The following is a 13,323-nucleotide window of genomic DNA, read 5'->3' as shown; positions in this document are numbered from 1 at the left end:
GGAAGGAAGACATGAAGGGAGGGAAGGAAGGAGGGGAGACAAAGGAAGGAAGGAAGGAAGAAAGGAAGAGGAAGGAAGGAAGGAAGGAAGGAAGGAAGGAAGGAAGGAAGGAAGGAAGGAAGGAAGGAAGGAAGGGAATAGCAATAGCCCTATTCTTATGTACTGCTTTAGAGTGCCTTGCAGCTCCCTCTAAGTGGTTTTCAGAGTCAGCTTCTTGCCCCCAACAATCTGGGTGCTCATTTTACCCACCTCGGAAGGATGGAAGGCTGAGTCAACCTTGAGCCGGTCAGGATCAAACTCCTGGCTGTGGGCAGAGTTAGTCTGCAGTACTGCATTCTTACCACTGTGCCACCACAGAAGGAAGGAAGGGATGAAGGAAGGAAGGAAGGAAGGAAGGAAGGAAGGAAGGAAGGAAGGAAGGAAGGAAGGAAGGAAGGAAGGAAGGAAGGAAGGAAGGAATAGCAATAGCCCTATGCTTATGTACTGCTTTAGAGTGCTTTACAGCCCTCTCTAAGTGTTTTACAGAGTCAGCTTCTTGGCCCCAACAATCTGGGTCCTCATTTTATTCACTTCAGAAGGATTAAAGGCTGAGTCAACCTTAAGCCTGGTGGGATTCTAACTGCCAAATTGCAGGCAGCCGGCAGTCAGCAGAAGTAGCCTGCAGTACTGCGTTCTAACCACTGCACCACCGTGGCTTTTCAATGAATCATTGCCGCAGGATCTTCTTATGCTAAACCAGGGTGCACTTAAAAGGCTATTTCAACTCAAACTGGGACGTAAGGTGGTTTTCAATATCCCGATGAAAAATATCCCAGAAAGCCACATGGTTGTCAGCATTCGCTTTCAGGAACAGCAAAGGATTGGAAACTTGGTGGTTTGGGGTTTTTTGGGGGGTTCAGGGAGACTCCAAACTCCTATTAGCTCTTTTGACTTATGTCAACGTTGGGTCTCTCTCTCTCTCTCTCTCACTCACTCTCACTCTGAAGAGTATACAGTGTAAGTGAAAAAAAACAGAGGCAATGTTTTATACTAATTTACGAAATAGCCTAGCTCAGGGGTGTCAAACTCAAGGCCCAGCTGAGGGCCAGATCCGGCCCACAGGGTGCTTAGATCTGGCAATGGGGCTGCCCTGGAAACACCAAAGGACCGGCTCGTGGTGCCTCTACCAGCAGAAATGGGGCCCGGTGGGGGGCATGTGTAAGCTCCGTTTTCACTGGCAGAGGGATGCAGGAGGCTGTCGCAGCTGAAAGCAGCAGCCCGTTTTTGCTGGCGGAGCACTTGGGCCACCACAGGCACCCGCAACATGAGGGATGTTAAGCTGGCCACGCCCACCCTGGCCCCCAAGGTCAAACACAACCCTGATGCGTCCCTCAATGAAATCAAGATTGAGACCCCCTGGCCTAACTGATACCAGCCAGAGTATAGAAAAAACTCAAAGAAGCCGTGGAAGTTCAGAAGATGTGGAGAGATCTGGCCTGCAGAATTGCCCAGAGTCGGACACGACTGAATGGATAACATTATCATCATCATCATTGTCCAACTTTAGCCATCCAAAGATTCTACTCCTGGGACCTGCCTAGTACAGTTTCCATTTAATCAGATTTGCAAAATAATCACATGCACTAGGACAGCCTACAAATAACGTTAGAGTTGTGTTATCCTTGGAGCGAACACTTCATTTTTTCCAAACTACCAATTCCTGCCTTGCAGATACAACTTAGATCCTCTTCTGAACCACACTGATGATCAAATTTGGCAAGTTCTGAACCAAACCTTTATGATGAGCAAGGTATGTGGTTTGTGTTTTTGCATATTATTATTTGCTGGTTGTTATAAAAAAAAGACAGCATGTGGAATGAATAGATCTATAGATCAGTAGAGATAAGGATAAGGTAGATAGAAAGATGGAAAGGAAGACAGTTGATAGAGATAGAAATAGAAAGAGATATATAGAGATATCTATCTATATAGATACACATACAGATATACAGATATAAATATGATATATAAAGAGATAGATAAATGATAGATAGATAGATAGATAGATAGATAGATAGATAGATAGATAGATAGATAGACAGATAGATAGATAGATCGATCTATGGAGACTCAATCATACAGTCATGATTGTCCCAAGGATGATTTTTTCAAGAGGCAACTGGACTTTCTGGTTTTTCTTTGACGAAAAGAAAAACTCCATCAGAGTTGAAGAAGTTTCTTGGATGAAAAGTGAAATGTCTTCAAAGAAAAACCAGGAAGTCCAGTTGCCTCTTGAAAAAGCTCCTTTGGGACATATAGACAAAGAGAAAGAAAAGAAAAGAAAAGAAAAGAAAAGAAAAGAAAAGAAAAGAAAAGAAAAGAAAAGAGGGAGGGAGGGAGGGAGGAGGATGAGAGATGAAAAATAGATAGATAGATGGTAGATATGAGAGAGAGAGAGAGAGAGAGAGAGAGAGAGAGAGAGAGAGAGAGAGAGAGAGAGAGAGAGAGAGAGAGAGAGAGATTCAAACAACTTAGCCATCATTGGATCGTTTAACACCCCAAGGCAAATTTTATGAGAACTATTCACTTCCTTGAGATACTAACCAAGTTTATATACTTGTTCTATAATATGTCTGCATCCCGTGGAGTTTACTTGTTGGAAAGAGAAGATGTTCCTAATCCCTAGATGTTGCTTGCACTGCAAAATATTACATGGGCCATTTCTTTTTCTTTCTTTTTCTTTCTTTCTTTCTTTCTTTCTTTCTTTCTTTCTTTCTTTCTTTCTTTCTTTCTTTCTTTCTTTCTTTCTCTCTCTTTCTTCCTTCCTTCCTTTTTCTCCCTCCCTCCCTCCTTCCCTCTCCCTCCCTCCCTCGCTGCTTTCCTTTCTCCTGTTTGCCAGCCTTCTCCCTTGCCTGTCACCTAGCATCTGTGTCACTTATCGCACGCTCCATTTACATCCACATCACTTTGACCCAACGGAGAAGCAACGGTATCCTTGTTAAAACCCATAGCCCGCCTTCAGCTGTTGTGAGCATCAAAGAGAACATTTCAGCTGTGTGATATTTTCCCTTCCTCCCTTCCTTGCTTTAGATTTCCAAACTACCAGGAAAACTGGAGGCAGAAGTGGTCGAAAACGGGGAAAATTTTTCAGTGGGGGAACGACAGTTGCTCTGCATGGCGAGAGCCCTCCTGCGAAACTCCAAAGTGAGTCCGGCGGATGATTCTGACATGATTCAGGCTGGTCTTGAATACTTAAAGAGCCCCTTGAAGTTAAAAGATTGCTCAGCCTGCATTTCCAGCTATCAACCAACCAACCAACTAACCAATCAATCCAGGGGTGGGGCTCAAAAATTTTAGCAATGGGTTCTCTTCCTGGTTGCTGGGTGGGCGTGGCCATGGGTGGGTGTGGCCTAGTCGGCCTCCTGCACCATGGCAAGGGGGGCGTTTTTGTCCTCCCCGGGCTCCAGAGGCTTTTTTCAAGCCTCTGGGTGGGCAAAAACAGCCTCCCTGGGCTCCGGAGGTTCTCTGGAAGCTGGAAATGGGCCCGAACTTTCCGGAGGACCATTTTTTCATCCCTGCACAAAACAAGGCTCTAAGCCAGGGGTCCCCAAACTTGGCAACTTTAAGACTTGTGGGCTTCCAACTCCCAGAATTCCTGAGCTAATATGACTGGAGGAGGAATTCTGGGAGTTGGAAGCCCACAAGTCTTAAAGTTGCCAAGTTTGGAGACCTCCGCTCTAAGCCAAGGGTCTTCAAACTTGGCCAGTTTAAGACTTGTGGACTTCAAGTCCCAGAATTCCTGAACTAACATGACTAGAGGAGGAATTCTGGGAGTTGAAGTCCACAAGTCTTAAAGCTGTCAAGTTTGAAGACCCCTGCTCAAAGTGGAAGTAGGAATGATTCTGGGGATCGACGATGGTTCAGTTTAGGGATTTGATTCAACCAGATCTCCAACTCAACTTAGATGATCCAGTTTGATGGTTGATTCAGATCAGATTCATTACATCCAAATTGGATGATCCAGAAGCCCTTTGTTCCTGAGGGGGAAAAAAAGGCTTTCTTTTCAAATCAAATCAACTTTTGAAGTGTGATGACTTTTTGGAGGACGTTGGAACATTTAGACAGCCCTTTTGGGATTGTCCCAGCACAAAGGTGATTCTTCTTGTTATTTTCTTCTGCCCTGAAGGCAGGACAAACAGCAACGAGGGGAAACTTAATCATGGAGGAAAACAATCTAGAACTTAAGAGAAATTTCTTGACAGTGAGAACAATTAACCAGTGGAACGACTTGTCCCCAAAAGTTGTGGGTTCTCCAACACTATAGGCTTTTAAGAAGAAACTGGACAGCCATTTGTCTGAAATTGTATAAGGTTTTCCTTGAACAAGGGGTTAGACTAGAAGACCTTCAAGTTTCCTTCCAAGTCTGTTATTCTGTTATGGTCAGTTATGCTTCCCAGCACCTGGCTTTATAAAAGCTCTCTTCAGTAACTTTATTGGCCCTCCCAAGTTTTTCTTCTAAGGGATCTTACCCTGTGCTTTATTTAAGCAATTGTTTGCCTATTTAAGAGACTGAATGTTTTGAAACACTCGTTTTGGTGATTTGTTTCACCCTGCTCAAATGACAAGACCGTTTAAACAATACTGCCGTTCCAACACTGTCATAATAACGTTATTTTGTTTTGTTTTATTTTAATCTGGGCCCGCAGGACGTTCCTGTCGCTATTCCAGCCAATTCCGGTTTATCCAAGAAGCCAGTTCTGCTCTCTGGGGCTGCTATTCTTTACAAAAAAAGGAAGATGGTGCTATTGTTTAAAAGCTCCCATCCGCATGCAAAATGTCAACTCTACCTGATCTTGTTAATAAGAAAACCAAATATTTGTTTGGTTAAATAGGCGCTAAGGGACAACTGGCTTGCTGGTATCTCTGCTTGGCGTCCTGCTTTTTGTTCCGAAAATACCTGTTCTGACATTTTGCTGCCTACCTCACCAAAAAGCCAGTGGTGGGGTTCAATTTTTTTAAAACTACCGTTTCTGTGCGTGTGGCTTGGTGGGTGAGGAAGGGGAAGGTTACTGCAAAATCCTCATTCCCTCCCCACCCCACTAACCTGCTTTCCAGCTCCGTTCTCCTGTGCAGGGCAACCAAAGAAGACCCGGCTGATCAGCTGTGGGCATGGCTTGGTGGGCGTGGTGTTCTGTGGGCGTGGCTTGGTGGGCGTGGCCTGGTGTACCATGGCTAGGCTCATGCAGCACCTTAATTCCAAACCAAGCCAACCGCACCACATCAATGCGCTGCGGTTATTGTAAAACCCAGAGGTGCTTTATCAAAAGGCAACTGGAGTTTGTTTTTCCTTGAGGACATTTCATTTCTTATCCAAGGAGCTTCTTCGGTCCTGACTGAACAGTGGAGGATGGAAGGATTTATATTCCTTGCAGACATCTGGTCATTTGCACTTATTCTAAGAGACATTGAGGCCACTTGGAGGTTTATCTGTGCCCTCAGGGTCACCTGAATAGTGCAAATGGGTGTGGAACTATTCATTATAGCACTATTCAGGTGTCCCTGAGGACACAGATAAACCTCCAAGTGGCCTCAACGACTCTCAGAAATACAAATGACCAGATGTCTGCAAGGAATATAAATCCTTCCACCCTCCATCGTTCAGTCAGAACCGAAGAAGCTCCTTGGATAAGAAGTGAAATGTCTTCAAGGAAAAACAAACTCCAGCTGCCTTTTGAAAAAAGCACTTTTGGGACAACCATGACCAGGGTAATTGAGAATCTTCTTCTTCTTCTTCTTCTTCTTCTTCTTTTTCTTCAGCGTTTGTCTCGCGCTCGGGCGAGGTCCGCTAATGTCCTTGAGTACTGCTTCCACACCTCTCTGTCTGCCACGTGTGTCGGGTCTGCCTTCGCGATCTCTAGATCGGCCTTGATCGTGTCCATCCAGCGTTGTTTAGGTCTACCACGCGGTCTCGCTCCTCCGACAGTCACCTTCATTACAGATTTGATGATGGATTCTTCCTTGGCGCGGCTCACGTGGCGAACCATCGTAGCCGGGACTGCCTCATGACCGTGGGGATGGGCACGACGTTGAACCGTCTACGCACTTCTTCGCTCCTGACGCGATCGAGTAGGGTGAGGCCTACCGACCATCGGAGCATTCGCATCTCCATTATCTGGAGTCTGCTTTCGACTTCTTTGGTGGGTCGGCCAGCACTCTGCGCCGTATATGGCCACGGGGCGCACCACAGAGTTATAGATTTTCGCCTTCAGGCGCATCGGCATCTTCTTGTCACAGAGGACGCCCGTGACGGACTTCCATTTGCCCCACGCTGCATTGATCCTGGCTGCCACCTCAGTTTGTAGTAGGCCTTCTTCCCCAAGAGTAGTTCCCAGGTACTTGAAGGTGGAGGGCGCGCGGTAGCTCCTGCCCGTTCACGTGGATGGAGCCTGTCATTTCATTGTCAGTGGTCAGGTATTCGGACTTCTTTAGGTTCAGCCGGAGCCCGAACTGCTCGAGGCGGTCGTGCCACTGTTGGACTCGGTGCTCTAGTTCAGCCTTGCACAGGTTGGCCAGGAACACATCATCGGCGTAGAGCAGCGTCCATGGGGCAGGCGTGTACAGGTGTCGTGTGTAATTGTGTCCATCACCAGAATGAACAGCAGTGGTGAGAGAGCAGAGCCCTGGTGTACGCCGACGGTAATATTAAACTCCTCTGATATCCCAGCTGCCGCTTTTACACGGCTTTTGTGACATCTGTATAGGAGTTGGACCCATTGTACGAGCAGCTCAGGCACGCCGTGGTCTCGCAGTGCGTACCAGATGAGATCGTGCAGGGACTCGGTCGAAGGCCTTTTCCAAGTCTAGGAAGGCGGTGTGGAGCGGGATTTTCTTCTCTCTGTGAGCCTCCATCAGCATCCGCACACCGAAGATGGCGTCGGTGGTGCCGCAGTTCTTGATGAATCCAGCCTGGTTGACGCTGATGTCGACGGTGTCCCGAATGCGCTTATCAAGGACGCGTTCAAAGATCTTCATAGTGTGTGACAGTAACCTGACCGGTCTGTAGTTGGAGCAGTCTGCTGGGCTGCCCTTCCCTTCCAGATCGGAACAGTGGTGCTGCGGTACCAGTCGTGTGGCACTTTTCCCGTGGAGACGATGTTGTTGAACAGCTCGCACAGCCACAATGCCGAGCCCGGTAGTGCCTTTTTCCAGAAGTCGGCAGGGATGTCGTCTGGTCCTGTTGCCTTACCGTTTTCATGGCCTTGATGGCGTCGGCGACCTCGCTGGCATAAATGCCTGAGACTGGGCCTTCAACTGGGTCACCTCGCGGGTTCGTGGGTGTGGGAACTCCTCGGTGGAGATCTTCTCGAAGTATTGCCGCCACCTCTCCATGCAGCGTCTCTGGGGTTGACGATCAAATTTCCCCTTTCGTGCGTTGATCCCATGAAACTGGTCAATGTCCAGGGTCTTCCTGTGTCTGCTTTTGGCTAGGCGGTAGATCTCATTCTCGCCTTCTCGCGTGTTCAGCTTCTCGTAGATGTCATCGTAGTGGGAGCTTCTGGCTGTCGCTACTGCTTTCTTGGCTGCCTTTTTGGCCGCCTTGTATTCGCAGAGCTTCTCGCTGGTCTTGTCCTGAAGAAAGGCCTTGTAGAGCCGTTTCTTCAGGTGTACGGCATCTTGTACTTCCGGTGTCCAGAGCCATGTATCTCGTTCGATGCGTCTCCGTCCTGGCTTGGTGCAACCAAGCTGTTGGCAGCACGGCAGTGTGAACAGTGCTCTTCAGCATGGACCACGCTTCCTGTGGCCCGTCGACCATCTGCGGGAACTGCTCCGGTTTGATGAGGGGTCCCGCCATCTTCTTCTGGTTCCACCACTTGATTCGTGGCTGGTCTGCATTTCTTTTGTCAATCCTGGTCTTGGGCTTGTTGATCCTGATCTTCGCCATCAGCGGCCTGTGCTGACTGCTCGATTAAATGCAGGGCACGCCTTGGCGTTGAGCACGTTTTTAGCGGCTCTTCGTACGATGATGTAGTCGATCTGTGTGTGGTGGCTCCCGTTTCTGCTATGGTAGGTGAGGAGTTGAGATTCTCGCCTAATGAAGCAGGTATTCGTGATGGTCATATCATGGGAGTCGGCAAAGTCCAGGATCCTCTGGCCATTCTCAATCGTATCGCCTGTGCCGTGCCCACCGTGGCACTGGTGTCCGTTTTGTCCCGCCCTACATGACCATTCAGGTCGCCGAGATGATGATGTCGTCTTCGTGTGGGATCTGCCTGAGTTGGATGTCGAGCAGTTCCCAGAAGGTATCCTTCTCCTCCTCGTGACATCCGGTCTGAGGGGCGTGGCGGACAAGATGTGTAGGCGCTGCCTCTCTCGGTCGCCACGACGATTATCATCAGTCGCTCTGTGAGGCGCTTAACTTCTGCGACGGAACTTTGCCAGCTTGGACTGACAACCACAGCTACACCGCCGGTTTTCCTTACAGCTGGTGTATATGATCTTGTAGCCGTCTATAGTCGTAGCCTTGTTGCCCTTCCAGCGAGTTTCCTGGAGGCAGCAGATGTCCAGCTTCCTGTCCCGCATGGCCCTGACGATCTCGGTCGAGCGTCCAGTCAGCGAATCCACGTTCCAGGTGGCCACCTTGAGCGCCTGGCAGTCCTCTGTTCCCCGCTTGCGTTTTTCACACGGCCGTGCTTTCGCGTGGACCATTTCGTTGATTTTTGGCGCAGGCCAATGGTCTCCTGCGCCCGCGGGTTCCCCGAACGCGGTAGCATTGGACGTGTGTTTTGTAGTGGACGTTTCCATCATGTTGATGCGGCATTTGAGTACTCCAGCCGGCCTGTCGCGTGGGCCTGTCGTCGGAGGGTCTGCTCTCAGTTACGGTCAGCGCTTTGACGGCTTCGCAGATCCAGGGGACACCACTTGGAGGTGGCAGACTACAGATAATCATTGTAAAAACCATCTTTGCACATCAGTCCTCCAGCTGTTGAGTTGCCTTGGCTACTTTGTGTGCAAAGATTTGTGTACTTTTCCTTACTTGTAGAAAAAAGAAGACCGTTGCCCAACCTGTTTGAATTCTCCCCACAGATTATCCTTCTCTGATGAAGCCACCGCTTCTATTGATTCCGAGACAGATATGCAGATTCAGAGGACTAATCAAGAAGCATTTGTTAACTGCACAGTCTTGACAATAGCGCATCGCCTAAACACCATTCAAGAGTGCGACCATATTTTGGTGATGGATAAAGGAAAGGTATGGAACCGGAGGGGGAAAATATCCAGAAATATTCAGTTCATCAAGTAATTGGCGTATTGAACATTGGGATTATTTTCAGAAATGAATTCCCTTTTAACGATATGAATTCATATAGTTATATGAGCTTTTTAACTATATGAATTCATTTCCCAGAAACAGGAAAAGGATTTCTTTTTTCTTAAGTAAACAATGTAGGAGAAACTGTGAAATGCATTTTATTCACATCCAACACCCCAGTAAGCAGCCAAATAATACAAAAAATGAACTGAAACAATCTTGGCATGAACTGGCTATGAAAGAGATGAAAGCTAGCACTAATGAGGTTACCTAGTTGGGTAATGAAACGCCTGCAAGAAAACAATCCAGGTCAGAGAGCATGAAGGACGCCATGTTCCTCCTCCTCCTCCTCCTCCTCCTCCTCCTCCTCCCCCTCCTCCTCCTCCTCCTCCTCCTCCTCCTCCTCCTCCTCCTCCTCCTCCTCCTGAACCCCACTCCCTTCTAGCACAGATAATGTTGCAAAATTGGGTAATGAAATGTCTGGAAGAAAACAACCAAGCTCAGAGAGCATGAAGGACCCCCACAATCTCTCCTCTCCTCTCCTCCTCCTCAGAGAAGATCCAAGAATCACAGTCTTCCTCTCCTCCTCCTCTCCACAACCAAACTCCTTCTGGCACTGATAATGTCACAGAGTTGGGTAATGAAACGTCTGCAAGAAAACAACCAAGCTTAGAGAGCACCAAGGACCTGCACAGTCATCCTTCCTCCTCCTCTTCCTCCTCCTCCTCCTCTCCACAACCAAACTCCTTCTGGCACTGATAAAGTTGCAAAGTTGGGTAATAAAACGTCTGCAAGAAAACAACCAAGCTCAGAGGGCACCAAGGACCCCAGACAGATGGGAATCTACTTTAGATTGCACATATTCCCAATCATGAGCCCTGTTTTAGAAAGTGTCCTGCAATAAAGGAGCCCCCAGGAAAAACCCAATCCACAAAAAAGGCCCAGAACAAGTCAACGGTTTTCTCTTATTGAGCCCTTCTGGATTCTTCCCCCTCCCGTCCTCACTTTCCTTTCCCAAGACAAGTGCTGATCCAGTTCTACAAAGGAATTATTGAGTCTGTCATCTGCATCTCTATAACTGTCTGGTTTAGTTCTGCAACCCAACAGGACAGACACAGACTTCAGAGGATAATTAGGACTGCAGAAAAAACAATGGCTACCAACCTGCCTTCAATCGAGGACCTGTGTACTGCACGAGTCAAAAAGAGGGCTGTGAAAATATTTACAGACCCCTCACATCCCGGACATAAACTGTTTCAACTCCTTCCCTCAAATGACACTGTAGGGCACTGCACACCAGAACAACTAGACACAAGGATAGTTTTTTTTTTTCCTGAAAGCCATCACTCTGCTAAACAAATGATTCCCTCAACACTGTCCAACTATTTACTAAGTCTGCACTACTATTACTATTAATCTTGTCATCCCTCCTTATCGCTCATCCCCTCCCACTTGTGACTGTATGACTGTAACTTTGTCGCTTGCATCCTTACGATTTATATTGACTGTTTCCTAGTATGATTTGATTGCTTATTTGTACCCTATGGCTAACATTAAGTGTTGTATTTTATGATTCTTGATGAATGTATCTTTTATGTACCCTGAGAGCATTTGCACCATGACAAATTCCTTGTGTGTCCAACCACACTTAGCCAATAAAGAATTCTATTCTATTCTGTTCTATTTTAGGTGGTAAGAAATGCATGCAGGAAATTCACTGCAGGCTTGCTTCCTACTTGACATTTGCTAATGCTTCTGACATTTGTTATTTTTTTCGTTCCTGATTATTTTGAAGGTTGTTACCTTTAGCAAGCCGAAAGAGATATTCAAACATCCCAGTTTTCATTTGCCCGACGTATCATCACCATCAGTGTTTTCTAGGTGGAGTTTGAACAAATAAGGCACCGCAGAGAGGAAGATGAGTAAATGGTCAACTCATCAAACTTGCCCATAGATGTTTCCGTCACGGATCCCCCTTCTGCTTGGTGAGTTCCGAAGTCAGTGTGAAGCCGGTGATTAAAACAGAGAACTTAATGAGGAAAACATGAAAGAAGCCCCAGGACCCGTCTTCCAACAGACCACTTTCATCTTGTGTTGGGCGTTTCGAAAATAAAAGCGACCGCCATTTCATGTGCAATGAAAAAACAATGTTTCTCGGGTACATTGATTTCCAGACCGGGGGTGGGATGAAAACCTGGAACATTTGCAATCTGTTAAACTTGAATATATTCCAGTATAGACACCCTTCGAATTTACGACCGCCATTGAGCCTAATATTTATCTCGCTAAGTGAGAAATTTGTTAAGCGGGGTTTTGCTCCATGTTACAACCTTTCCTGTCATGTTTGTTAAGTGGATTGCTGCAGTTGATAAGTTAGTAACCTGGTTGTTCTTTGAATCTGGCTTTCCCCTTTGCTTTACTTGTCAGAAGGTCACAAAAAGAGATCCCATGACACACACACACACCCCACGGACACCTCAATTGTCATATCTACGAGTTGGTTGCGAATTGTCCGAATTTTGATCATATGACCGTAGGGACACCGCAATGGTGGTAAACTTGAAAAACAATCATAAATCCCTTTTTCTCAATGCTGTTGTCACTTGGAATAGTCTCTAAATGAACTGTTGTAAGTCAAGGACTACCTGTATTCTCTACGAGGAGAAGGAGGTGAACAGAGAAGCAGAAGATCTAAACTCCAGTGGAGAAAGCACAGTGAATTATTTCTATCTCTCTTGGTCCCTTGTTAAAGTTTGCAATAAAAACTGCTGCACTTTCTTTCTTTCTGTCTTTCTTTCTTTCTTTCTTTCTTTCTTTCTTTCTTTTTTATTTCTTCCTTCCTTCTTTCTTTCTCTTTCTTTCCCTTCCTTCCTTCCTTCCTTCCTTCCTTCCTTCCTTCCTTTCTTTCTTTCTTTCTTTCTTTCTTTCTTTCTTTCTTTCTTTCTTTCTTTCACTTTCTTGTTTTCCTATTTTGTTCTTTTTCATGCCTTCATTTTCAGCATCCTCACGGATGGAACTATCCCTCTTTTTACCTTTAATCTTTCCAGGCAGGGCATGCCCCGTTTTGCAAAAGATGCCACTCTGGGCTGCCTGGGTTGTAGAAATTAAACTTGGATGGGGGAGGGGCAGAAAGAAGACTGGGCAGCTATGTAGATTCCTTTCCTCCCCCCACCCACTCTGTGATCCCAATTTAAACCCTGCATCAAATCTAGCCACTCCACGGCAGCCGATGAATCCCCCTGCAACTCGTGAAAACACGTACGCTTTTTCATCAAATGGGTTTGTCTGAAAAGGCTCTTTCCTCCTCCCTTCTGATTTGGGGATCGCAAAAGGGATCCCCCGTGTCCTTTCAGTCCCCCAAGGATCCTTTTGTTGCACACTACGAGAAGGGAAGAGTTGTAACCTCGATCGTTAGCTTTTAAAGGGAAGTCGTTTACCTGGCAAAAAAACCCATCCCTGGTCACGCTGATTTATCTTTCAAGCTATTCCCATGGAATAACAAACAGTCCTCTTGGGAAGGATAAATATAGCCATTTAATTAATATTTGCTTGTTCCCATGGTTTTACTGCACCCCCGATCGCTAAACTCACCGCCATTTTATTGTACACAAATCACATTCCTACGTTCATATCTGGCTTTAAATTTCACAGAGAGCTGTATAGTACTACCACGCACCGTTACTGTTCGTCAACCCCTTTTGTTTTTTTCTTAGCACAAAGGCAACAGCGTACCAGGGCTGCCTTTGAATAACTAACAATAGTACCGTAATGAGAATCTAAAATGTTCCTAACGGACGTTGGAGTGGGAACATCATCGCCTAAGGGGAGCTACAATTACATGGGCCACCTTCAGAAGTTGCAAGAGCAGGTGCAGGAGAGAACAAGCCAACCCATCCTTCTGCAAATGGACAGCAACCGGCATGACTCATCTGCAGTGCAGGAATGTTCATAGGTTTCCTGCAGGAAAACTGATCTAGTAGACTATTCCCTGCTGAAAGAAACTGTGTAGCGGTGGAGCTCTCGCCTCACAAGCA

At 46.7% G+C, this 13,323-nt stretch overlaps 1 protein-coding gene across 1 annotated transcript in view; it reads left to right on the top strand.

Moving 5' to 3' along the window:
- The window catches only part of LOC113445008 (ATP-binding cassette sub-family C member 12-like), a 65,142-nt gene extending 53,697 nt beyond the window's left edge, over positions 1-11,445 (top strand). The window contains 5 exon segments of the mRNA XM_087940796.1: positions 1,711-1,789; positions 3,070-3,183; positions 9,064-9,075; positions 9,077-9,229; positions 11,171-11,445. Coding sequence (XP_087796922.1) covers positions 1,711-1,789; positions 3,070-3,183; positions 9,064-9,075; positions 9,077-9,229; positions 11,171-11,215 — 403 coding nt within the window. The 3' untranslated portion in view covers positions 11,216-11,445.
- The last annotated feature ends 1,878 nt before the right edge of the window (positions 11,446-13,323 follow it).

The sequence above is a fragment of the Pseudonaja textilis genome, chromosome 11 (assembly GCF_049901715.1).
Source record: "Pseudonaja textilis isolate UNSWEBS1 chromosome 11, rPseTex1.2, whole genome shotgun sequence".
Taxonomy (NCBI): Eukaryota; Metazoa; Chordata; class Lepidosauria; order Squamata; family Elapidae; genus Pseudonaja; species Pseudonaja textilis.
This window is presented reverse-complemented; position numbering and strand designations above follow the sequence as displayed.